Source organism: Pteronotus mesoamericanus, unplaced genomic scaffold (assembly GCF_021234165.1).
Source record: "Pteronotus mesoamericanus isolate MK-2021 breed Mesoamerican mustached bat unplaced genomic scaffold, CSHL_Meso_final scaffold_651, whole genome shotgun sequence".
NCBI classification, from domain to species: Eukaryota; Metazoa; Chordata; class Mammalia; order Chiroptera; family Mormoopidae; genus Pteronotus; species Pteronotus mesoamericanus.
The window spans coordinates 533316-560904 of record NW_026555325.1 but is presented as its reverse complement, the minus strand read 5'-3'; the positions used below and the strand labels follow the sequence as shown (position 1 = coordinate 560904).

Here is a 27589-nt window from a genome sequence, read left to right as displayed (position 1 = left end):
GTTCTACATTGTCTTGGTTACTGAAGCTTTGTAATAAGTTCTAAAGTCGGAAAAGCCTGAGTCTTGCCCTGGCCAGATGACTCCGTTGGTTGGAACATCATCCCATACACCGAAAGGTTGCACGTCCAACTCCTGGTCAGGGCACATACCTAGGATGCAGGTTCAAACCCCCGTCAATGCACATATGGGAGGCAACGTATCAATGTTTTGCCCTTACACTGATGATTCTCCCTGTTCCTCTCTCTCTCTCTCTCTCTACCCTCCCCTTTTCTTCTCTAAAATCAATAAAACATAAACTTGGGTAAGAATTTTTTTTAAAAAAGTCTAGTCTTCCAACTTTGTTCCTTTTCCAGATTGTTTTGACAATTTTGGGTCCCCTGCATGTCCATATGAATTTTAGGATTAGATTCCTGCAAAAATCTCAACAAAAAAAACCGCTGGTCTTTTGATACGGATTATGCTGAATCTATAAATCAGTTTGGAAGAAGTACTGCCATCTTAAGAGAAGTATAACACATATTGTATACTGAAAACTAGAATCATTGTTGAAAGAATTAAAACCTAAATACATGGAAAGACATTCTGTGTTCCATAGATCAGAAGACCTAATATTGTTAAGTATATTCTTAAGTATTTTATCGCTTTTAGAAATAGTTTTTTAAAAGTAATTTTTATGATTATAAAAGTAACACTTATTAATTTTCTAATATGGAAAATAAAGAAAAGTATTAGGGTTAATATTTATTAATACCAACTAACAGGATATACTAGAAATCTGAAATTTTGTCTTTGCAACGTATTTTTGTTTTGGGAACATGCCTTATCTCTATTACATGTCACTCATTCTGGTATGATTATCAATAACATTTCCTCCACTTCCTTCACTACAGGGGTGGGCTTATCAACTGTCCCAATCAGAGAGCCCACACAAACGAACTGAATGATTGATCTACAGGTGGTCACATCATCCAAGCAGAGTCAATGAGAATTCTCCTTGGTAAATGATATGGGTTTTGGGACAAAGGGTTCATCTTTGAGGTCCTGGGCTCTCCTAATGCCATCTAAGAAGTTTCTCTGAGAATGAAGCTAAAACAGAAGAAACCAAGATATCCCTGGATCTAGCTGTGCCTACTCAAATCCATCAATGAAACTCCCAAATGTAGAATCAATTAATGCTGTTTTGCTTTATCCTACTTGACTTGAGATTCTAACAACTTGACAATTAAAGAATCCTGGCTGGTGTGGCTCAGTGGATTGGTACCGGCCTATGAACAGAAAGGTTGCTGGTTCAATTCCCAGTTAGGGCACGTGCCTGGGTTGTAGGCCAGGTCCTCAGTTTGGGGAGTGCAAGAGGCAACCAATCATGTATCTCTCATACATTGATGTTTCTCTCCCTTTCTTCCCCCATCTCTAAAATAAATAAATAAAATCTTTAAAAAAAAATTTTTAGAAAAAGAATCTAATACACAAGATAATCCCTATAACCATTTTGATGTATGTGCTTTCTGTTTTTTGAAAAGAGATTTCTTGAGCCCTCTTTTAGAAGTCATTTACAGACACTCCCCAACTTACAATGGGGTTATATCCCAATGAGCCCACTTTAAGTGAATATATGATACACTTGAAGCACCTAACCTACCAAATATCACAGCTTAGTGTGACTCATTAAATTTCTTCATAATACTTACACTAGCCTACAGGTGGGCAAAATCACCTAATACAATGAATACAATGTAGAGTATTGGTTGTTTACTCTTGTGATAGCATGTCTGACTGGCAACTGCGGCTTTGTGCTGCTGCCCAGCATCATGAGAGTATACCCACACACCACTAGACCAAGAAAAGATCAAAATTCAAAATCTGAATTACAGTTTCTGCTGACTGCTTTTCACTTTCACACCACTGTTAAAGTTGAAAAATCCTAAGTCCAACCACCATAAGATAGGGAGTGTCTGTATTTAGTACTGTTGTATTGAAAATTCACATTCAATAACAAATACCATTGGCACCTGCCAAACTGGTCAATATGTCCTCCTGGAACTACTTATTACAGCCACAGCACTCATCAGAATTAAGAAGCAGCCCACAACCACTATTCTTCTCAGTAGCTACATAAACAAAGACAGTTAAGCAGGAACTAAAGTACCTTCTTTCTCTTGCAGAAGAGTCCCTTTTTACTTCCATTTCTGCCTGTTTAGCCAGCAAGGCAGCAGCTTTAGCAGCTTCTACTTCTTCCTTTGTTTTTGCAAAACGAGCAGCTCTCTCTGCACGATCCTTTAAAACAGTTGTTAGACTCTAATTATCTTTCATTGCCAGAATGCTCCACTCCATTTCCAAACACAACGAACATATATACATATATGTGAAATTCCTTAAAGTCATACACATAAACTTTATCACTCTGGATCTGGTACATTTCAGTTTTATCAACTACCAAGGACCAGAGTTGTTATTAAATAAACAAGGATGTGATTTTGGTCAGTACTATATTACCAGTGACTGGAACAAGATCTGGCACACAGTAAGTATTTGTTGAATAAACAAGGAAACAAACAATATTAAGGTAGGAATGATTTTCATATGTATTACACCTTCTCAATTCTAAAAGCAGTTGTTGCAAAACCATTCTAAGCTTCTACATGGTGCTCTAGATACTTCGTCCCAAAAAGAATGCTTGTGACTAGAGGAAACTGCTAGGTAACCAATTCTTAGCTTCTTTTCTAGGGAATCTTTGAAAACTACCTTTCAAAGGAAAGGAAAAAATTACTTTAAAAAAAATCGTCTCAATTTTAATCTTAACTGTACTTTAATTCAATATACAATTTCTGTAAAAGGAAGCTGAGAATTGGTGCTTTTTGAGTCACTAAAATGTACTATTTTTGTGTACACTGTCTGATAATAAACCAAAACCACAGTGCGCAGAAAAACAATTTCACAAATGTTCTACAGTCGAGCATTAAAAATAAACTTAATAGCCCTGGCTGGTGTGCCTCAGTGGATTGAGAGCTGGCCTGCAGACTAAAAGGTCACTGGTTCAATTCCACAGCACGACACATGCCTGGGTTGCAGACTGGGTCCCAGTTGGGGGTGTGTGAGAGTTTACCACACATTAGTGTTTCTCTCCCTCCCTTCCCCTCTCCAAAAATAAATAAAATCTTTAAAAATATAAATATATTTAATACTCACCAATGCAATCTGCTGTTTTATACGCTCTCGAGCTGCTCTGTCTTCTGCCTTTTCTCTGTTTCTTTCCTCTAACATTCTTTTTGTTAATTCCTCTTCTTGCTTTCTTTTATAATCCAACATTTCTTTTCCAGTTTTTCTCCTCTCAATTTCCTTCTTAATCTCTCTCTTAAAGAGAAAGTTTTATTAGCCAAAAATATAATTTAATAATCTGCCCTAGATATTATTCTGTATGCAGGGAAAGCTGGTTCTAGGTACAGCTAAAGGAACAAAACAACTTCATAAAATGTAAGAAGTCAGTAGAGTTTACAAATAACATGGGAAAACAGTCAAATGTCTATCAATTTATACATCTTTGTCAATGGTTCTAGTAAGACTATGATGAGGTCAATGTTTGAAAACAAAGAGAAATAGAAGTCTTTGGTTTCTAAGGTGAATATGTTACCCTCCAAGGACAATAAGACAGTCATTTATTTGGCTTGAAAAAACAATAACCTTCCTATTGTTTTCTAGATATTGTCTTCCTAGAGCCCCAAAGAGATGATGCAGATTAGTGTGCATGATGAGAAAGTTAAATGCTGCACTAAAATGCAGCAACACCACAGGAAAAATTCAGAAAAATGTCTACAATTTTTTTTACGCAAAAAGGAACTAAAATTTTGATCTACATCAAAGCAAAGCAATTTTGTTCAAGTCCCTTTATTCTTAGTGTAAAATACTCATTGCAAAGGGAGGAATGAGCAAATTTACGCCTAGCAATTTACAAAAAAAAAACCACTATGATTCTACTACAGAAGACAGGTAATTCCCTCAATTGTGCTGCAACAATGAACCATAACCAGGGAGCCATCCTAGGTCTGTCAGCTGAATAGGGAGTCAAACGTTCCCTCACTCAATGGAAGGGTAAAACAAAGCTCAGTACACAAACTTTACCTGCTCTTCTTCTTTCCGTTTTTCTTCTCTCCTTTCTTCAAGTTTTTTGGTAAGTCTGTATTTTAAGTTTTTAAAAAATACAATAACTGAGACACATCATATTAATATAAAATACATTTAGGAGATTTATTTAGCTAAAAACTGGGAAAATGTAGAAACAAACAAACAAAAGCTCCTGAACACAAAGCAACAAATTGTCTGCCTTGCCCTGGCTGCTAGAGAAATCCAGGATAAGTCAGTCGGAAGCCCACTGGGAAGCCTAGTTTCAGCTCTAAGTGCCTTACCTCCTATTTGCCATCAGTTCCTTTTTATCCCCCCTAATTTATTTGATATTTATTTTAAAATATACACATACATCTTCACACAAATATGCTTTACCACTTACATAGAAGTAAACGGCAATATGCTACAAAATTGTTAAAAATAAAATCAAAATAATGAAGGAAAGAGCATTTATAAAAACTAATACCACCAAAATGGATTCCCAACTATAAGAAACTCATCAATTAAAAACCTATGACTCTGAAAGCACACAGTAGTAATGGTTACCTTGTGAATATATTAAAACCCACTGAATTGTACACTTTGAATTTTATAGTATGTGAATTCTATCTCAATTTCAGAAAATAACAGAACTTTCTCCGAGAAGGTCTTGGGTCACACAGGCATACCAAAACTCAAGGGAGTGCTTAAAAAAATGAGACTATGGCCAAAGCACAGAAGACCCAGCATGAAAGAGATTCTACTACCCAAATCTGGGGCAATCAGAGTACCAAAAAGAATAAGAGAAATAAACTATAATACATTAGAGGGGGGAAAAAAAGGATTCATGAAACATCTTACTGCTGAGGGGAATAATAAATTAGTATAACCACTTTGGAAAACTGGTCAGTTTCTATGACCGAGAAATTCCTACTCCTATAAATAAACCCAGAAGGTATGTTCACCAAGACATGTGCAAGAATGTTCACAGTACCCTAATCATAATAGCCCCAAACTGAAAACAATTTAAATGTCCATTAATAATAGAATGGGTAAAGTGTAGTATAGTCAAATAATGAACTACTGCACAGCAATGAGAGTGTATAAACTATTGCCACAGTGCACGTGGAATAACACGGAAGAGTCTCACAAATACAATGCTGAGCAAGGGAGAGCAAAGGAATACATGTGATATGGTTTCATTACAATGTTCACAAATTAAAAAACTCATCTATGGTGTTAGGGTCAGGACAATGGTTACTTTGGGGAAGGAAGTAGAAATTAAAGAAGGCAGTAGGCTATAGTGCATGTAGTGCACTGGTAATTTTCTATTTCTTGATCTAATAAGTTCACTGAAAAAAGGGTGGGGGTGGATATTAGGAAGAAGTGGATCAAAGAGAGAGCACTTTTCTATAGAAGAATGAAAGCTAGCTATAAATGTAAAAAGGCATAAAGTCAGGAAAAAATAATTTTTAACTACAAATGAAATAACTTATCCAAGCAAAAGTCAATGGATGCCAAAACCATGGGTGAAAGATTTGAGGAATATCATATTCACTGTTTCAAAGAATCACTCCGTACATAACTCATTAGAGAACATGTTATCTTTATAATTAAAAAATCCAACAGACACCATCTTAACCAATGATTAAACTTGTTAACATCACCAATAATGCATACATCTGATATTAGTTGCCTACTAAAATGACAGGAAGGACAAAACAGTACCTAGGTAACATTCTCATCAAAGTCTAACTTGAACCTAGAATGATGGAATAAGGACCAGATCAACAAACATTCTAAAAACAACCAGCCTAGACTCAAATAATGTCCACATCATAAAAAATGAAAACAAAAACAAAAAACAAAAGGACATGTTTTAGAGTAAAAGAGACTAGACAGAATTCAATGAATGATCCTTGAATAAATTCGCAATTGGAAAAAAAAGTTAAAGACATTATTAGGGTAACTGGGGAAATGTGGACATGATCAAATATTAGATAATCTCACAATTTACCATTTCTTTAGTGTAATAACGGTATAATACTAAAATATGAAAATGTCTTTATTCTTTACCACTTGCAGAATTCTCTTTTGAGAAAAACAGATGTAATTTTGTTTTAATTTGGTTGAAAAGCCCACTGCATCTTAATGACAAATCAACTGTTTCATCACTTTTGCATCTGGGAATCCACTACTCAATTGGTTCTTTAATTGGCCTGGGGGATGGGGTAGGGCATGGGTTGGTGAGTGCGGACCCCAGGTTCCAAGCTCAGCTGGAGCCCCTGCTCAGAGGTGACAGAACCTCGGAACCTCAGCCAATGTTTTTATTATTAGGAGATACATACTCAAGCATTTGCATGAAATAAAAATGCCTGCAACTTTCAAATGAATCAGCAAAAGGTGGTCATTATACTATTCTTTCAATTGTCTGAGGCTTGAGACCTTCCCAAATAAAAGGTTGGAATTGATGGTACTATATATTATCTTTCCCAGATAATTCTGGAAAATACAGAAATATAAAAAATATATATATATACACAAAATAATGCATTTTAATGAAAAGATAGTTTTCATCAGAAGCACTAAAAGACTTGTATTTCATATCTTTCAGCTTTAAAAATAAAAAACTATATATTTTAAGTAGCATTAAAATTTTTTAATCTCACAATTACAAATTATCAGTCCTTTTTTAAAAAAAATCAAGTTTACTTACTCAAGAAAAGGCAATTCAAGATAAAAAGTATACATTTTCATTGTAAGACAGGATAAGTTCATGAGCTGACATCAGTTTTACTTAGTCACCTTTTCCCCTAACAAAATTAACAAAATTACTTTTCCTTCAAGCTGGATAAGAAAAAAGCCTCAGATCTAATGTGGCGTAGTTTCCCAAAAACTTGACTTCTGAAACAGATTTTACAGCCTGAGAAGAAAGTTGGAATTCTACATTTACTAATCCATCTTTCCCAATTTTAAGGCTGAGTTTTTCATTTGTATGAAATTTATTTTAAAATATCATCAAGATTAGAGAAAAATGCATGAGCTTTGCTTTACAGAGCTTGGTGTTACATAATGGTACATGTATCAGAATATACGACAGGGACTGATGGGTCCACATACGTGGGCTGAAAAAAAAACAATGTAACTTAGTTCTGTGAGACAGGGAAACCAGCAGCATGTTAGGGTTTCACAGTCCAATAACCTTGCAGAGGATGAGTGAGTCAGAAGCACAAAAGCACCAGAGTCTACAACAGGACAGCATCATGAAGGTAACCTTTGGCTGATAAATGATGAGCCTAAGAGGACTTTTGGGATAGGAATATTACATAAGTTGGTGTTTTTCAGTTATTGTCATTGTCAAAAAATCAGATTCCACAAAAAGGAACAAAATTCCTAATGAGGTGTTAACTCAGATGAGCAAAATGCAGGACCTCAGCCTGTAATTTTTAAATAGTATCAGGACCTTAGCTTTAATGGTTGAATCTGATCAACTAACCTGAGCAACAATTTGAAGTACTTATATGACTTTAATTATATGATCACATGATGTGGATTTTCCGAAAGCTGTCTAAACAGCAAATAGTTACTTCCCAATGAAAACTGTTTATTAAGAGTGTGTCAACATTTCATCCAATTTCAGTATTAGTATCATTTTTTAACAGGCCCAAGTCCACATGTATTTCATATAATGGTTCTAACAGCATATGCTTTTTTAAAAAAATTGCATACATGTATCTCCAAGAGCACTTTAAAGGTCCTTTCAGTTTAGGGAATCTCAAATAACTGTACACCCACTCTGACCTGGCATGTTAAGTTTTAAAAGCACTAATGCTCCATGAAGAAAAATTAGCAACTTCAAAGCAAGGGAGAAAAATCCCTAATCCCTCTTTCATAGGTATTAATATAAACATTCTGTTGTATGTCTTTTTTCAGTAATTTATTTTTATTGTATTTTTTCCCTTACTATTTATCCCTCTTCTATCCTCTTCCACCTCCACCCACCCCTCCCCACTGCATGTTGTATGTCTTAAAGTGTCTTTATTTGATTCACTATACTATATATAATACCTATACAAAAGTGCATATACATTTAACTTTTTAAAACTAAAATGACATACTATATTGTATTTGTAGAACTACACAGACAGACACAGCAGATATTTCCTTACACAAGAATGGAAACTATTAAGAAACAACTGGAGGGAGGTTGAGGGGATGGGTGAAAAAGATGAAAAGGATTAAGAAACACAAAATCCCAGTTACAAAATTAGTCATGAGGATATAAAGTACAGAACAGGAAATACAGTCAATAATATTGTAATAACTATGTATAGTGTTAGATGGGTATTGGTCCTATCAAGGCAATCATTTTGTAAGGTATATAAATGGCTAATCACTATGTTGCACACATGAAACTAATAAAAAATAACGTATGTCAACTATAACTGAAAAATAAATTAAAACAAAACAAAAACAGACACTCCCCTTTCCCTCTGTAATTAAATAGCACCTGACCTTATGCCAGGATATATGGCTACCTATCGTACTTCTTCTTATTCCCATAGACTCTCCAAATCCTTTTCTAATTTTTGAATTTCACTTCACCCCAGGTGGTCAAGTAAAGGTGCCCAGTGGTGGGTATGGTGTTAAGAAAACAGAAGGAAACAAAAGAGGATGAACCCCTGGGAACTTTAGTTCCCTGCTGCCATTCTTCCAGCCTTACACCATTTCTCACCACTGTAAGAGAATCTATCCTGCTTTTCATATTAAGATCTTGGCCGTGGCCAACTCCTACAAAGAACAATCAGAATCTATGTTTTGCTGAAATGAAGATGGTTAGGTATTAAGTCTTGGTGGGGGGATCAGCAAAAGTGACTCCATGTGGGGCCTGCTTCTTTTCAGCAAGGACTCTCAATATAATGGTCTCTTTGTTTAACTTAACATAACTAATAAATGATTAGTATGGACCCTGATCCCAGGATTTTTTGTTTCATAATGTGAACCCTTTTGGCAACAGGAAATGATAATATGAGTTGACTCTACAACAAAACTGTGACATCCTTTGTACCATTTGGGGTGAACAAAATCTACTCAAGTAAATAAGGTCATCCTATTAAGGTCAAAATGAAATTTAGGTAGGAGACCCTAAAGGCTCCAGGTATGACATCCACTACCACATACACACTTCCTCTGAGGTCTGTCCATCATCACCACTTATCCCAGGGGCTCCTGGTCTCCCTAGGGGCTTCCACTTCTCTCACCGAACTTCAGGCCCGTGCCTGGGGAACAGGGTCCAGAAAAAGCCTTCAATCCTCGCTCTAAGACAACTTCTTGGGGAGTATTTCCCACCAGCAACTCTCAGACCATGACCTCTAAGGAATTTTTCTTAATGTTCATATGATACCAAATGGTTTTAAGTCAAGATTTAAAAAAAAAAAATCCTACTTATCCATTTACCAGTAACTCATAAAATTTTTAAGAATCATAGTATAAAAGACTGATTTACTAACTACTAAACTATTAAAGTATTAAACTAGAAACCACAAAATATTAAAAATTTGCATCTGATTATGAGATCCACTAATAACACATGACATTTAATGGGCACCACTTATGCAGAACCCAGACTCAGTATACAGTCATAAAATTTGCTGAAATTCTTGTCCATCTGGAACTTATTATCCTATGGCATAGAGAGATAAAAGCAAAGTGACCAATGAAACACACAGGTAACATACCAGTCAAGAAAAATTCTTAGAATAATCAGACCTAAAGTTGACTAATGACTTCAGAGATCAGAAGAACTTTACTTCTAGAATTAATCTTAATGGATAAAATTAGTAGGTCAGGTAATAAAAAAATTTCAACTCAGAATTCTGAAACGTCATTTGTACAATTTTAGCTTTTACTCAAATTAACAAAATACCTGAAAACCCGTCTTTTAACAAAATATTATTTGCAAAAATAAGAGCAAACCTTTCCACTTTAACAGTGAGGTCCTCTGCAGGCTTCGGATTTGAACATCCGCTGGGCTCCTGAGATGGAGTGGCATGGCCTGATCTTTCTCCTCCTTAAATTATTAAAAAAATAAGAAAAATATTGCATTTAATGCCAATTTTTAAAAAGTATGAATCTTTTGGGTGACAACACTTGTTAATCTTGTTTCTTAAACATTATATATTTTCCCTAAGAATGGAGCAGGAGATAAGAAATGAGCAATAGTATATAAATAAGAAATAAGAACATCCCTACAGCAGGTCTGAACAGCTTGGGCAATGGGAGAAGGGAAAGCGGCCAACCCAGGTCTGCAAAGGCCAAGCAAATCAGGTCTATGAAGGCTCTTGGCGCACCCCAGCCCTGAGGCAGCTGACATGTCCACGTCCACCCAGTGCCACAATACCCAAGAGGAAGGTCAGCTCTGCAAAGGAGCGGCGAAGGAGGAGCCCAAGAGGAGACTGGCAAGGTTGTCAGCTTATCCTGCTCCCACAAAAGTGGAAATGAGGCCAAAAATGGCGGCAGGAAAGGATAAATCTGCAGACAAAAATATCCAAACAAAAGAGAAAAGGGGAGCAAAGGGAAAAGAGGCCACGGTGGCTAAACAGGACCCTAAAGAAGATCTACCTGCAGAAAACAAAGAAACAAAAAACGAGAGTCCAGCTTTGGGACGAAGCAGGAGAAAAAGCCGCCAAGCCTGATTAATATCAAATAGCATGTCTTGTCAATGGACCCTCTCTCTCTTCTTCTATCCAGAGGAGTATTTTTATCAACTATTTTGTAAATGCAACTTTTTCAGTAGCTCTAGAAATATTTTGAAGGAGGGAATTCCACCTCATCCCGTTTTTTTAAGTGTAAATGCTTTTTAAAGAGGTGAAATCATTTTCTGATTGTTTATTTTTTGGTACAACCAGAAAATAGTGGAATATTGAATATGGGCAGCTCTGATTGTCTTGGGTGTCAGCTTAACATTCCACGTGGGGGTAGTTTTTACATCCTAAAATACAAAGCATACTGGCAATTTGGAGTCAGTTGTACATTTATTATGTCTTGAACATTTTAAATTACTTTATTCTCATGTTTTCAGTAGAACTGTTTCCTAAATAAAACCAGTCCTTGATTTTGGATCTCCCTGTCCGAATTTTGTGCACTCTCTAACATCTTTGGTGTGGTAGTCCAGTTTTCCTAGTAACTTTGTTAATGTGCTGTGAAAGACTGAAAATTCTATTATGTAATATATATATTAAATTGTGAATTTTGGACTTAGATGTAATAGCATATCAATATTTGCAGATCTTGGAACCTGATACTCCATTAAGGAAAATTAGTCTCCAAATTTTAAGCTGGAAAGTCACTGGGATAACTTCAGAAAAGAATTACAACTACGTGACTTTACATTTTTGGTACATATGTTAAGATTTGTGCACAAATTGAAATGTCTGTGTCTTTATCCTCAAAACCACCAATAAAATCTCATTTATGAAATAAATAAATAAGGCTGTTACCCAATTGAGGGCCACCAAGGTAAAGCATGAAGAAATATTAATGTGGGAGGAGGGGATATAATAAAGGTAGAGTAAGCAGGACTGGACATGGGTACTTTTACTCTAGAGCAACATTGTCCAATATCTGTGGTGTCCAGTACAGTAGCTACTGGCCACATATGGCTAATGAGCACTTGAAACAAGAATATGCAAGTGACGGTCTGAATTTTTAATTGTATTTAACTTTAATTAAAATAGCCATATGTGGCTGTGCCTACAGTGTTCAACAGAGATACTTGAAAGGCCAAGTCTGATCCTGGATTATTGCTTTAGATTTACACTGGCTCAATGGATGCTTATGTATACCAGAGTGATTCCTTGGAGCTTTCTGTATGTATCTACACTAGTATTCTTTTTTTTTTTAATATTTTACTTATTTATTTAAAAAATTATTTTTCAATTTATTTATTTTTTTAGACAGAGGGGAAGGGAGGGAGAAAGAGAGGGAGAGAAACATCAAAGCGTGGTCGCCTCTCGTGCGCCCACACTGGGGACCTGGCCCACAACCCAGGCATGTGCTCCAACTGGGAATCGAACCGGCGACCCTTCAGTTCACAGGTCAGAGCTCAATCCACTGAGCCACACTAGCCAGGCATACTTATTTATTTTTAGAGAGAAGGGAAAGAAAGGAGAAAAAGAGGGATAGAAACTTCAATGTAAGAGAGAAACATTAATTGGTTGCCTCTCAAACGCCCCCATCTAGGGGCTTAGCCCGCAACCCTGGCATGTGCTCAGACAGGGAATTGGGCTGGTGACCTATTGGTTTGCAGAATGATGCCCAACCCACTGAGCTACACTGGTCAGGGCTCTACACTAGTATTCTTTTAAGAATTTCCTGAAGGACAAAATTTTGTCCTCACCTGTTACAGAGGACAGCTACAGACTGGCACTTCCTTTTAGAACCTCTGCCATTTCCTTCCTTACCACTCACTACCAACTTGTTACTTCTTTCATTTTTGACCTTTGAAAAAGCAAGGAATATGGAGCAACAAAGTCTGGGTTCAAGTCCTATCCTGTCACCTTAGTAAATTACCTAATCTCTCTGTGCCATATCATCTCTAAAAGGGAGGTAGTAATCTCCTAGAGTTATTTTGAGAAACATGTGTTAATAGAAATAAAATGCTTGGCCTTTTACTAAGACTGGAATATAAAGTTATTATAGCCCTACTGGAAATACTAGAATTACTAAGTAGAGCTCACAGTATATATCTCTTCCTACCTCTGTATTCACCTAGGTAGCTTGATAGCAGTCACAGTAGGAGTATTTACACCTTGGTAATTAGCAAACAGTGCAAATAGAAAGCTTTTTATTCCCCAAAGGCCTTTTTTCCCCAAGGCCTTTTGTTAAATATTTACCAGCACACTGTTGATACAACCCTTGGATAAGCTAATAAGTTATTTCATTAAAAGTTATATGTATATTCTACATTTTCAAGTCATTTATAAAATGCCAAAGACAGAGAACTCTGTAACATACCATTAGAAATTGTCCTCTACATGACATCTACTCATTTTTCAGTCATAAATCCACCTAACCATATTATTATACAGCACTTTTTTCCAACTTGCCCACAAGTTATCTGTAAAAGTTTTGTTAAATTACCTGTTGTTATCAAGATATGACTATCTTTGGCATTCATTTTACTTACTGAAGAAAAGTTACTAATTTCCTACTGAACACACACTTACAATGGTTTGACCTCGAATTTTTAGATGTTATGATGGTGCAAAGACAACACACATTCAATAGAAACCATACTTCAAATTTTGAATTTTGATATTTTCCTGAACTAGTGATATACAGTAAGATACTCTCTCATGATTCTGGGCAGCAGCTGCCAGCTGCAGCTTCCAGACAGACATGCAATGCAACCACAAGGGTAAACAAGCGATACTCTAGTGTTACCAGTGTTTTTTTGATACTGTATTCCTAGGACATTTAAGATAGGCTAGGGTAGGCTATGTTGTTTGGTAGGTTACATGTATTAAACACATTTTTAACTTATATTTTCAACTTGTGGGTTTATCGGAACATAATCCCACTGTAAGTCGAGGAGCATCTGTATTCAAAAGGGAATGAGAGATTTTGAAAATTATAAATATCCAGATAAATGTAAAAGATAACTGTTCTGCTATACACCTAATGGACTACATTCATTACAGATCCCTCAGTCCTACATGCACCCAGAATTGAAGTAATCTATGCATGTAAAATCTTAAATGAGACTACCAAGAAGGGACCTGATAGCTCTTCCTCAAATATTCAAAAACCTATTACGTGTAACTCCATAACTAGCATTATATTTAATGGAAAATTATAGGTTATCAAATTTCAGCTCAACACAAGAAGACTTTTTCTAAAAACTCGGGCTTCAACAACAGAATAGGCTTCTTAGGAAAAATAATGACCCTCCTGCCATTAAATGTACTCAAACAGAGGCTTGATGATTATCCAGGATGATAGAGTGGGATCATCTTTTAAGATACTACTGTTCTAACTCTGTTTATCTAACACTATGTTGACTAATACATAGCTATATATAACACCAAACAAGTCTGACCATGATCCCTAATACACAGTTTAAAACTTCTTTTGCCTTTTCTATCAATCCCTCTTCACTCATACCTCTCATTTCCACAAGCTTTATTTTACAATTACTGTTTAATTCTAATTTAAAAATGCAAATATTATCCTCAAATGTGCCTAGTAGTTTATTGGTTATAAAAACAATTCCAAATACGTTAGCTCATTTGGGCCTTTCAAAATCTTCTAGCTGGGAAGAAATTTATAAAATTGCTGAGTGTCATAATGACAGGCCCTGAACCACAGTGCAGTAGCACAAATTAAAAATCAACTATTCTGGACTGTTGCTTATTGGGTTTGAAGGGCATATTCACTGACTTTATCCTCTTCTGCCACTAAATGACAAATATGTCATTAAGACAACCCTTAAATTTTAAGTTAAATATATACAATATATTTTTTACAGGATAGTAATCCATGGCTTTTAAAATGAAGTGAAGGAAAACTTCTATTGTACCCAAAAGATACACTGATAATTACCTGTTGCAGAATCTGACTTTGTATCAGAAGTGGGCGGTGTCTCACAAAGCTCTCCATTTCTGGACAGAGAATTTTCAGAAGTGTTGTTAGGTTCAAATGAGGTGGATGGTGTAGAGACTGAACTTTCTGACTCGCTGCTATTTGCCACTGATGTTTCACCTTTTAATGAGTGCATCTAGGGAGAAAACACATTGAAATTTAATTAACAGATAAGAATTTAAATTTACTATGGCAGATGAGACAAAAATATGAATAAGTCAAAGTATATACTTTCTAAGTAGATAAATCTAAAATACATAAACCTAAATATGACATAATCATCTTATGAAATTCTACTGTAACCTGAGAAAAACATAAAAAGATTTTAGGATGTTCCAAGTACAATGTTGCTTTTCCTTCAAATTACAATTCAAGGCAAAAAGTTACAAGCTACATTAGTGATCTGCCCAAGTGGATGAAAATAAGAAATTGAGTAAGGTCCTTAAAACACATCAAGCAATATACAGTTAGATGCCTTAACGTGACAACAATTCTCCTGCAACAAAGAATGATGTGCATTATGTGGCTGGTTGAGGAAAGAAAAGAGAAGGGGAAATAAGTCATTCAAGTGTTAGGTACAGGCACCTCTAACTTCATAATGCTATTTTTAAAACCAGTCCAGGAAGAGAGTATTTACTACCTTTCAAATTTAATGGCCTAGCATATTCCTGAATATACAGAGCAGTTCCAAAAATATTCTCATGTCACATTCCTGGCTAATCATTTTCACATGTTTATACAAAGAGCAATTCTGCTCCTTCTCACCTGCCGGACTTTGTGAATTCTGGTAACAAGCTCATCTGCAGAAACACTTCCAGCTATTACTTCCAAGGGAATTCCACTGTCTCCAATGAAAAAACTTGATGGAACACACACTACAGGATCTGTACAGTTTAATTAAGTCCAACAATTCATAGGAAAAAGGGATAATTTTATGAAACATTACTATCAACAAAGCAAATCATCTTTGTGAATTTCACAAAATAATCAGCTAACATGTTAACAAAATAATTTCTATTACTGCATGTGATATGGGAACTGATTTATTACTTACTTGTATTGCACAGCTGAGTAGAGAACATCCACTACATTCCCCTCTTTCGTAACTTACACATCCATATTGCCTCTTGTCAGCTACTTTTAACATGCCAACCAAACTACTTTCTAGATGCTCATAATAAAAAAAAATCCTTATGATTCCATTTACTACAATGTATTGTCCCAAAGCACATTTAGTGATATAAAGTTCCCATAAACAAGAATGCATGAGTTTGTAAATAAAAATGAGTGACTTCTAAATGCCATAAATTAAACAAAAAAAATGTAAATCCTCAAACAAAAAATATATATAAACCTGATTCTTTGTTGAAAGGATACAGATTTGTGAGAACTGCAGGCAGGCTTCACTGTAAAACAAAATCAAAGAGAAAATCACTAGATGAATGAAAGTGTTACCCAAATAGTGAGTTGTTTTTATAAGAATTTACTGTACTAATTGTGAACATTTTTCTGAAACTACTAGTTCCTTTCATAGCCATCAGCTGGCAGGAGAAAAATACAATTCTTATTTCACAGACCTTTCTTGTTTTATAATTTTCAGATTAAAAGAACTTACTCTTGCAACCTACAAACTGGTGGGTGGATCTGGTGGCTAAAATTCAAATTAGTATCTGTTGTGCTGCTTTCTCAGCGGCAAGTGTACCTGAATACAGTATCTTGTAACAAGAAGATATTTATGCCTATGACTTTCCTGAGCAAGTGATAATACAACACCTGAAAATAACAATGGACTCAACGCAACCTAAATATCCACCAATAAAAACTGATTAAATTATGCAATCATAAAAAGAAAAATGGTACAAAAAAGTATGTCAAACTTTTTTTTTTTTTTAAAGAGAAAGAAAACAAACATAAACATATTTTCTTGATTTGGTTGCCTCCAGAGAAGGGAACTGGGTGGTTAGGAGCAGGCATAGGAAAGAGACTTTATACTATCAGGTGAGTAAGAGATATTAATCAATGTAAATGAGTAATTCCAAGAATTAATGCTTCCAAGAACTAGAAATCTGTTTCATTTTTTCCTGAATATAAAACATTATCATAAAAACATGACAGGAAAATACTTTTTAAATTACCAAGAATTCTACTTTCTCAGAAATAACCGCTGTAAACTTCTGATGCATGTCTTACCAATTTATTTTCAATGGAGGCTGTCTCTATATACACTAAAATGTTCCTGGAACATTAGGCAATTTCATTATTGTATAACAAATAGAATTTACTTCTCATAATTTAAAAGACATTCTAATTTTATCAGTAAGCACTCCATAATTAAACAAACATCAACTATCATTATACACAGGCATCCCTGCATCTAAGAGGAATTTCTTGTTAAAAGTCCTAGATAAATAACACTATATTTATATTTAGTCTCAAGAATGCTGAAATTCATATTTCTTCCACATTCCCAATAAAGCCCTACATTCCTCCTGCCATACTAACTCTAATAGGTGCTTCTGGAAGAAAATTAACAATATAAATGATAATAAAATAACAGTTTTAAAGAAACTATTATAGCTCAATAAATATGTAGTTCAGTAACTATTCTTGTGAAACAGACTGCACTATAATTTGCTTTATGAAGCTTCTGTTAATACTGCAATTTTTAAATAAAAAATTTCTAAACTTACAGGTAAATTTCTGAACATTTTTTAATCTTGACAGCAGTTTTCAAGCATTATTAATATTTGAAATATTCTGATATAATTAAGTGAAAAGGACAGGAAAACCACTTTGCAATTACTAATGAATTACTGTCTCTAGGAATTGATCACTGATGGCTGCTGTTATTATCATGAAGAGAAATAACAGGACATTATGTGCCTTCTAATGGAAGACACACCACCACCTATGGAGTAGTCTTGAGGAAAAAAAAAATCTGACCTGAATCCAACTGTCAGAGGAATAAAGGACAGAGGAACAAACTAAATGACACAAAAGAGCTGCAGTCTACAAAATCCATCCTGGAGGAAACTAAGGTATCTTCAAAAAATATATAGCAAACAAAAAGACAGAAAGAGGTACAGAGGAAAAGAAACTTAAGAAAGATAACTACCCCACAATGTGTGAAACTTGATGGATCCTGAACCAAACCAACTGCAACAAATTAAATTAATAATAAATTTATTATTTTATTTTATGACTCTATGACTCTGAGGAGATAATTGAAAAGTTGAATGCTGGGTGGATATCTGAAATCAAGCGATTATTTTGTTTTTCAAGTATTCCAGTTGTTAAAAAATTAAGTATATTTATCTTTTAGAGATATACTAAAATATTTATAGATGAAGTGATATGATGATTGAGATTTGTTTCAAAATTATATGGGATGAGTGGAAATGAATAGGGGTATAGATGAGAAGGGCTGATCATGAGTTATTAAGTACTGAAATAGGTGACAAGTACATGGGGATTTATTATACTCTTCAGTTACTTTTTATATATTTGAAATTTTCTATAATAAAAAACTTTTAATGTGGGGAAGAGGGATGAATTAACAAATAAAATAGTCTTGTGGATAGCAGGTATTACGAGGGACTGATAAATGTCCTTATTCCTATTAAACAACTCCAATCCCCAAAATAGGACCCAGAAGAATGGTCAACCTTTCAAAGACACTCAATATATGATTTACAGTTACTTCCAAGTTTTTAGAAGCTAAGGATCACAGTTATTTTGTATTCCTGCTTGTTAGAGACTATGAGAACTTAAGTTTTCAGCAAGATATAATGATGAATTTGGAAAAGAGCAATCACAATTTAAGACCCCAATATACCTTAGACAAAAATCAACATTCTTATAGTCTAAAAGCATCACAATAAATCACAACCAAGGAATATAGTTATAATTTTTTAAATGAGAGATTAAAACATAAGCAAACCTTTTGGTATCAATTTTAATAGCAACGAAACTGTTTGAAGATGCTTCTGTCACTTTCTCATCTTCCCAACTTGCAGCCATCTGTGTAGACTGTTCATCATCACCTACAAAATATTTCAAGGATTTTTATAGCATACGGTCAGTATCTGCTGATTATTTTCCCTGGAAACTGCAAATATAATATAATACCACAAATACTATTTTCTACCAAATTTGAAAACTGCATTTTCCATAAAATGAAAAGTGTGACTATATACATTGTTAGTAAAAAGTGACAAAATACAAAATATCGTCATTTAGATTATACAAAGAATTTTCTAAAAGAAGACATCCAAAATAGTATCCACAATAATTAGAAGTCACGTGTAGAAATATATAGTAACTATTTTGGCTTTTCAGTATATGATTTTAGACTTGTACAATATTACTCCTTTATGTAGCACCTTTCTGTTGACTTCAATGTCCTCCACAACATTTATTCTCCAGAATTCTCCAAGGTAAACTGAGGCAGGTATAATTCTATTTGCAGTCCTGGACTTGCTTTTTCTTATTAATATTCTAATTATAAAAATTATACTGACCCAAAACTAATCCATGGTAACAGATTTAAGTGTAGTGGCTACCTTGGTGGAGGTGCTAATGATTGGGAAAGAGCATGAACGAACCTTCTGGACTACTGGAAATACTGATATCTTATCTGGATGACAGTTACACAGGTATACTCATATGTAAAAATTTATAGAGGTAGTCTCTTATTATATAGGGTCTGGCAGAAGTAATGCGATTTTGTGTGGTTAGTAGGGTACATGAATGTCTCATATGAAATGGGCAGCAGTTTGAACATTTCACTGAAATGTCATAAATAAATATATACATTTGTTGTATTATACACATTTGATTTTATTTATTAAATAATTATTAAGTATTATACACATTTATTAGGGGTATTATTTGTGCCAGACCCTGTATTTCACTTATTATAGTATATGTCATACTTCAATGACAAAATTTTTAAAAGTTACACCTATCGCCCTGACTGGTGTGGCTCAGTGGATTGGGCATCCACCCACAAAACCTGGAGGTTGAGATTCCCTCGTTTGGTTCCGATACTGGGCCAGGTCCCAGGATGGGGGCATGTGAGAGGCAACAGTTTGATGTTTCTCTCATGCATTGACACTTCTCTCTCTCTCTTTTTCCACCTCCATTCCACACTCTCTAAAAATAAACAATTTTTTAAAAAGTTAAAAAAATAAAGTTATACATATCAAGATATTGTTTCCATTTTAGATCTATAATGTCCATAATCTGGCATAACCACTTATTAGAGGACAGAAGGAAACTCACCTGAGTAAGTCACTGAAAAATATTTCTGAGGTTAGCAGAGTTAACAATTTTCTCAAAGGTAAGGAACCTTTCCTAATTTACAGATGAAAAAAGTTTTCAGGCCACATTTTTCAATTTAAAAAAATGAGATCATTCTATACCTACTCTTTTGTCAGCTGCTCTACCCCACTCTCCAGCCAATTTAATCCATACTTAGCCTTCTCCTTCTCAGTTATCTGTTCACAATAACTCCATTTTTCAGTTTTTAGGCCAAAAACTTTAGTTATCCTTGACTTCAGTTGACTTTTACCTCCAAAATACAGCTGACCCTTGAACAACACAGGGTTAGGGCACCAATCCCCCATGGAGTCAAAAATCCACATATAACTTGTAACTTTACATATTTATTGAAAAAAATCCATATTTAAAGGGACCCATGCTGTTCAAGGGTCAACTGTATATCCAGAATGTATCTTACCACTTTCACTGCTACTACCTTGATTTATGGTACCACATCTACCTAGATGATTATAATAGCCTCCTAACTTGGTCTCCCTCCTTAGTCTATTCTTTTTTTTTTTTTTTTAAGATTTTATTTATTTTATTTTTAGAGAGAGGAGAAGGGACAAAGATAAGGATAGAAAAATCAATATAAGAGAGAAACATCAATCAGCTGCCTCTCCTACTCACCTCAGTTGGGAATGAACCAGCAACTTGGGCCATGTTCCCTGACTCAGAATGGGAATGGAACCAGCAACCTTTCACTCTGTGGAACAACGTCCAACCAACTGAGCCATGCTGGTCAGAGTGCTCGGTCTATTCTTAACACAGCAACTTTCCTTAAACTCTCGGGTCACATCAATCCTCTGTCCAAAATTCTACAATGGCTCCCTATTTTCTCTCAAAGTAAAAGCCAGTCCTTACAAGGTCCAGTTACCTCTATTTCCTTTTATTTTCTTGCTATTCCTTTGCCTTCTATCCCTCTAATTATGAAAGACATTCATTTAAAGGTTTTTGTACAGGTTGTTTCCTCTGCCTGGAATGTTCTTCTGTAAACACTTGCTCAAATATTATCTTCTCAATAAAGCCTTCCTTAACCACCACTCTAAAATTATACACCCTTCAGATATTCCCAAAGGTTCCTTATTTCCTGTTTCTTTCTATAATACTTATCACCTTTATTAAAAGTATGTTTTTACTTATGTTTACTGTTTATTGTCTGTATCTTCCATTGAATGCAGGTTCCAGAATGGCAATGACTGTTTTTCCTTTACTTACTGACATGTAATAACTCAAATGTCTACAAAATCTGGCATATGATAAGTAGATAACATGTAGCAGGCTCTCAATAACTATTTTGCGGAAAGAATAAATTTTTGATACTGTATGTATGAATAATGCTGCACATCTGAGTATATTTTGTGGGAAATGAGATCCAGGAATATCAGGAATAGGGTTTTAAGAAATATGGTGAGAAATAAACAGGGACTTTAATGCATCCACAGGCCAAAAAGAATGCCTATCAGCAGACTCCTAGATGTTGAAAAAGCAGATGGGGAAAAGTATCATCTGCAGTAACATCATTCTGCACACCTCTTAAGACTATTGGTTGCAGAGAGATGTAAAATTCCAAGTCAATGACAAGAATATCAACCTCGAAAAATAGCTGTATGGGAACACTGTTACTACAAACACTTCTTAGAGAAGACTGTGATGCATCAGGGATACTTTTTATTCATTCTTTCATACATTCACTATTCCATTCCACATTTATTTTGTGCTAGGCTTTGTGCTATAAACAAAATATAAAACAAATGAGACATTGTCTGCCCTCAGTGGAGAGTAAAATCTAATGGTACATAAAAAAGTACTTGTTTAGTAATAAGTGCTGTGGAAAAAAAAGAGAACTATGAGAGAAAATAATGAGACCTCCTTAGACTGGTCAGAATCCCTCTGTGTGGTAACATTTAAGGTAAGACCTAAAGGACGAAAGAACTGAGCCATGGAAAGCGCCAAAAGAGTTCCCTGTGGAAAAGAAATTTAGATGTAGGGAAGGCCTGTGTGACTGGTAGTGTCATGAACAACAGGGAACACAAGACGGTAAGACTGAAGTTAAGAGTCAAAGACAAACCAACTGGATGTAAGGTGCCATTTACCTAGATGTAGAACACTGGGGAGGTGAAACACAAATTCAGGCAGTAACTATACTTTTAGGCTTTAGAATCCTGTGAGGTATCCAAGTGGGGATGTCAAGTAAGTAGCTGCAAGTATGGATTTGCTACTTCTGAGGCTGGTGCTTTGCACACCCTCACTTATGTTGTACCACATTGGTTAGGGTCCCAGATGTCACATCCCTCCCCAACAATGTCTGTCCACGACTCAGCCTAGTTGGGGTAGCAGCTGTAAGGCCCAGAGGTGTAAGGTTGGAATTACTTAACTGGGTGAGAGGTATCTTAACACTACTGAGTAGAATTATTAATTACCAACTTCAAGATCTTTAGTTTCTAATCAAATTATGAACTATGCCATGAAGTTAGGTGGGTCTAAGATCTTAGGAGAAAACATTTTCTCCGTGGTGGTATTAACAGTATCCAAAGTAAAGGGACTTAAAGAAAACAGTACAAGCTCAGAAGCAAAGGACTGCAGACCCTAGAAGAGCCAGCAATTCAAGCCTAGAAAACTTCCACTGGACAAAACTTAAAGGCTTTTGTGGTCTATTTAACCAAAAAAGGCAGTGAACAGTGTCTGTCAAGGAAATTTTAGCCCACTAGCAACACTAATCAGTGAACTAACACCTTACTTTCAGGATCCTTGTCAGATTATTCTATCTTCCCAAGAACGGAATCAAATCTTTTTCAGTTTTCTTTCTTTAAATTTACATAGCTACAATATTTTGAAAATCCTTGTTAATTTGTTGGCTGAACTAGTAGTAATCTTTCCAGTTTCCTAACATCAATCCTACAACATTCTTTAATTTATCCATGAAAAGTTCACTAAATGTAAACAATCTGTCTAAAACATTTCCCATCCGTGTAGTTATGTGAACCAAAGTTATGCTTAAGACCACTCCTTCCAGCTATAAAAATATTTTTTAAATTTTCTACTGAGTTAGTATATTATTGCTGTGGTCTCAGTTCTAAGAAAATCATGAGTTCTGGCTGTTTGCTTTAAGAGTTATGAACAAAGGTTTAGGCAATCTGTAAGTGTTGCAGTTTCATGATGCTCTCTCTACAAATTCCTAGGTGACACTAATCTTATCTATTCTTCGGGGTAACTTCCTAAAACACTAGAAAAGGCAACAATATTCTGAAGGGGTCAAGGGACAGGCTATGACAGATTGCTAACAGCCTTCCTGCAAACATTCAACAGAATCATTGATATTCTAAAAGCAAAGAATACACACTCATCAGTAAAAAGTTGATTGAGGAATGTGTGTATATATGCACAAAGCCCCAAAGACCTACAACTTTTTCTACTGTAATAATTAGCACTATTGTTTTCCAAATGTTTGTTAATTAAGTCTAGCATTAGTTCCTTCGAATTAAACTGGTCAGCCTAAGAGTGCCTTCCAGGAACATTTGGACACCATCAACTGTGTTTTTTGTTTAAAAACATGACTACTATAATCCTTTCCTGATTTCTGTATCAATTTCAATAATCACATGAAGTCTACAATTGTTCAGTTTTTTCTTAAGAAACAAACACTTCTTTTTAAGCAGCTAAAAAAAACCTGTCAAGACAATATGTAAATCCTTTTTGTGACCCTGGTGCACGTCACTTAACCACTGTGGACATGTTTCCTCATCTATAAAATGCAGATAATAAAACTTGTTCTATCTCCACAAGAATCAATTGAGATTTTATGTGAAAAGAAACAAAATGTCATAAAACTATTATGTATTCTTAATAAGTATAGTATCTATCACTTAATTTTCCTTTCCTTTTTAATCTACTTTTCCCTTACAGTATTACAGCATTTATTTATGTGAAATAAAAACTATAAAAGAGCATAATATGGACTGCTCAAACTTTTCTAAATTAACAGCATTAGAAAATTAGCTATAAATTTAGCATAACAAAACAATTATAAATTTCAAATTTAATGTTAATTAAAACTCATTATTTCAGCAAACTTGTTCTTACTGCAGTGCATAAAGTGAGAGCTGTTATGTAGTCTCCCAAGAGTTATGAGTTAATAATGAATAAACCGTTATTAAACACATATAGTTGAAATAATACACCTCAAATTAGCAGTAATCACGAACGCTGATTTGGTTCCTGTAACAAGAATCAGCAAACCCACAGAGGCATAGGTTTACTGTAAATCTAGAATATTACAGTAATTAAATATGAGAGTAATAAAATACGGAGCACAGTAACCCAAAGCAACCCGAGGTAAACAAGTTAATATACGTTCTGGAAATTGTAGATATTAGACCAGGAAAACAAAAAGAACCAAGGACTGAACGTCTACTTCTGCTAAACGGTTAAAAAAAAAAATTCAAGTTGCAACAGAGTAATTATTTCACATTAGAACCCATCCCACTACGATTGAAATGACCAAACCTACATAAAGCTCAATAGTTTGCGTTTCAGCAAGGTAAGAACGCCAGTAACCGTGAACAGCAGGTGGCCCGTCTTTGTTGCTTACCGATGACACAGCTTTCTTCCTGACAGTCCACAACTAATTACGAACCCAACTGCCTGGTTAATGGCCTGCAGTATCCCCGCCTAAACACCAGAGCTACGCACGGGCGCGAAGGCATCCTTAAGTGGGTCCTTGGGGCCAGAGAGCTCTATAGGGGCTCTGGGAGAGCTTTGAGGGTCTGACTGCGCCAACTCCTCTGTAGGCGCGGGTGAGAGGCTCTGCGGGGAGCAGTGGGGCTCTACGGCGAGGGCCTGCTCGCCGCGTCTCGTCGCCTTAAGCAGAAAGGGGTCTACGAGGCTCCGCGCGCTATGCGGGCGAGGCTGGAACGGTACCTTCCACCCTGGCAGTGGGGGAAACGCGCTGACAAGGCAGCGACGGTCAGCCCTGGGGTTACTCTGCGGCTGCAAGTAGGCCGGAGAGAGTGTCCGGCCGTATCTCGGGCCCCCACCCGCTTCACCTGCCACGAACACCACGAAGACCGCTCCGCTCCTCTTGGCCGACGCGATGGCGGCCGGAATGGCGCCCTGGAACCACAGCATCGCTCCTCACAGGCCTAGGCGCTCGCTGGAGGTGTCTTCCCTGCTGTCCTGGAGCTGGCCCCACCCTCCCGGTCGTCGGACCCCGCGGCCCCCGCAGCCCTAGCTGGTCCGCCCCCTGCCTCGAGCTACGCACGAACGCGCTAACTCGTCAGCGGCCTCCGGGGACGGTGTACGCCGCGTCACGTGACGCCACACGTCGCGGTCGGGAGGGAGCCCCATTGCCTGGTCCCGTTGGCAAGTCGATGCGTGCGCGCGCCCGCTAGACTTTAGGCTCGGCAGTCCCGGAAGTGGAAGAAGGCAGTGGAAAGATGACTAAACCGCTAGGGCCCGTCCGCGGCCCCGACGTGAGGCATTACGGGAATTGTAGTCTAACTTAGGCTTGTTCTTCATATGGAGGAAAATGTAACTGTGATTTACGGGCATGGCTAAGGGGGGCAGCAATGAGAGCCGTTTCATAATCTATGAAGTGGAAGAGAGAAAGGGCGCTCCTTGACCCGGAGATGCTGTGGTCTTACCCCCGAGACTTTCAATGTGGAGGAAATAGTCCCCGCTTCGAGTGGAACCCTGCTTAGTGGGGGACGATGTAATTCTCTATTACGATCAGTGGCCATTGTTTGATAGGGTTGGGAGTCTCGGTATGGAACTAAATGGGCTTTGTAGGGATTTAATGAGAGGTTTTGATTTCTATTGAACCTTATCATCCCAATCTTGAAGAAAAGACAGGATTTTAAAAAACCAACAACAACACAACAGTCACCTTCAGTAACGCCACACAGCCCGTGTACCTAAGGGGAGGTATCCGTAGACTAAGCTAGAGCAATTTCCAAGTCACTGACTAGAGATCACTACGAAACCTCGTACCTCTTAGCTATCTTATTACCAAAGCTGCTTTCTAAAGTAACTCAAAAACAGAGAATAATGATTTGATTTCTTTTCCAACATTATAGATTCTAAATCAATTAAATTTCTCCTCCAGCAGTACAACCATTTGATAACCTTTGCAGGATCAAGGAGGTGCTACCTCTGAAAATACCCCTTTCCTGAAAATATTTAACCTAAAAATACCTAATATATTGCATTCCAATTTTTATTTACCTTTTTCCAATGAGAACTTTCATATAGTACTGTTATAAACTGAAACATAATACTGATTAGAGACAGTTACTGCTTATATAGGACACTTTCTCAAGAAGAATGAGAGTTGATCTTTTTTTGCTAGATTTCTTAAAATTTGGTCAACCTATAAATTCTTTCAGTAAAGCAATGATTTTGATTATTTCTATTGTTAGAATTAAGTATTATAAGAATCACTCATAACCTTTCTTTCATCTATCAAATATTTATTGTTCTTATACTGTGAGGTAGGCATCATACCTGGCATTGATGAGGAGGTGAGGTAATCAAACAAAGGCCCTGCTTTTGTTACTTTAGACTGCTCCGACGAGGAATGCATACACTGAACAAGTGATTGTGAGTATATATACATAGCATATTGAGCTAATAGCCCACTCAACAATCATTCTTTTACCACATCCCTCATTTTTCCTTGCTTCTAGAGAGGGAAACTACCAGATACATATTTTGTTTCATTTTTAACCCCCCCCCCTTTCAGCCAATAGGGCCTTGTGGAAAGTAGGGGTGGACACTTCTAAGATAGGATTTCCTAATAAAAGAGTCATGGAAGAAAGCACGAACTTTTTTTGCTAGATGTGATTGTGTGCATATGATGCCTCGCACTGCTGCAGCTATTTTGTGGCCATGACAAATGACATTGCTAACATGCTGAGAGTGGTAGAAAAGAATATGGAAAGCACTTGTATCTGTGATGACACAAGTCTTCTCTTGTGGGATAATAACTTTCCTCATTGGTTAGGCTGCTATTATTGTTTCCTATAATCACCACCTTTCTTAACAAGCTCAAATGGGATCCAGAGCCCAGGCAGACAGAAGAGACACTCTTCCCATTTTAACAGGAACAAGAGAAGAAAAATAATTTTGGACATAAGTTTGTAAGTTTCAGACATTAAGCTGACTATAAGAAAACAGTAAGTTTTCATATAAAGGTTGAACTTTTCCCTTTGAAGGAGAGGTCATTTGCTGAGAGTGACAGGGTAGGGAGATAGGGAAATTGGTTCCTCGAGAATAGGGAACAAGGTTTGAAATAATATTGATGAGTGTTTCAGGGCAAGGACAGGGTGGAGTGGAGGTGTAGGGGTGAGAACATAGTGTGTCAGGCAGTGCTGAGGGCCGGGTGAAACTGGTGGCCCCGAATTTGCCCAGAGTGATTTTCTCCAATGGCCACTCAGTTCCTGGGGTATAGGCACAGAGAAAGTGGAGACATGGAATTATCTAGGACTGTGGATGTTAGACACTGTGAGAAAGAACAAAGGAACATGGGAAT

At 36.4% G+C, this 27589-nt stretch overlaps 1 protein-coding gene and 1 pseudogene across 1 annotated transcript in view; one reads left to right on the top strand and one right to left on the bottom strand.

Annotated features, from left to right (window-relative positions):
• Positions 1 to 25296, bottom strand: part of UBXN4 (UBX domain protein 4) — a 34504-nt gene extending 9208 nt beyond the window's left edge. Inside the window, exons 1-9 of the mRNA XM_054562586.1 lie at positions 25107 to 25296; positions 18680 to 18782; positions 16117 to 16145; positions 15505 to 15623; positions 14701 to 14875; positions 10075 to 10168; positions 4117 to 4171; positions 3187 to 3351; positions 2147 to 2274 (exon numbers count right to left, since the gene is read on the bottom strand). Coding sequence (XP_054418561.1) covers positions 2147 to 2274; positions 3187 to 3351; positions 4117 to 4171; positions 10075 to 10168; positions 14701 to 14875; positions 15505 to 15623; positions 16117 to 16145; positions 18680 to 18782; positions 25107 to 25188 — 950 coding nt within the window. The 5' untranslated portion in view covers positions 25189 to 25296. The remainder of the gene's footprint in view (positions 1 to 2146; positions 2275 to 3186; positions 3352 to 4116; positions 4172 to 10074; positions 10169 to 14700; positions 14876 to 15504; positions 15624 to 16116; positions 16146 to 18679; positions 18783 to 25106) is intronic.
• Positions 10374 to 10797, top strand: LOC129061658 (non-histone chromosomal protein HMG-14-like; annotated as a pseudogene).
• Positions 25297 to 27589: the final 2293 nt, after the last annotated feature.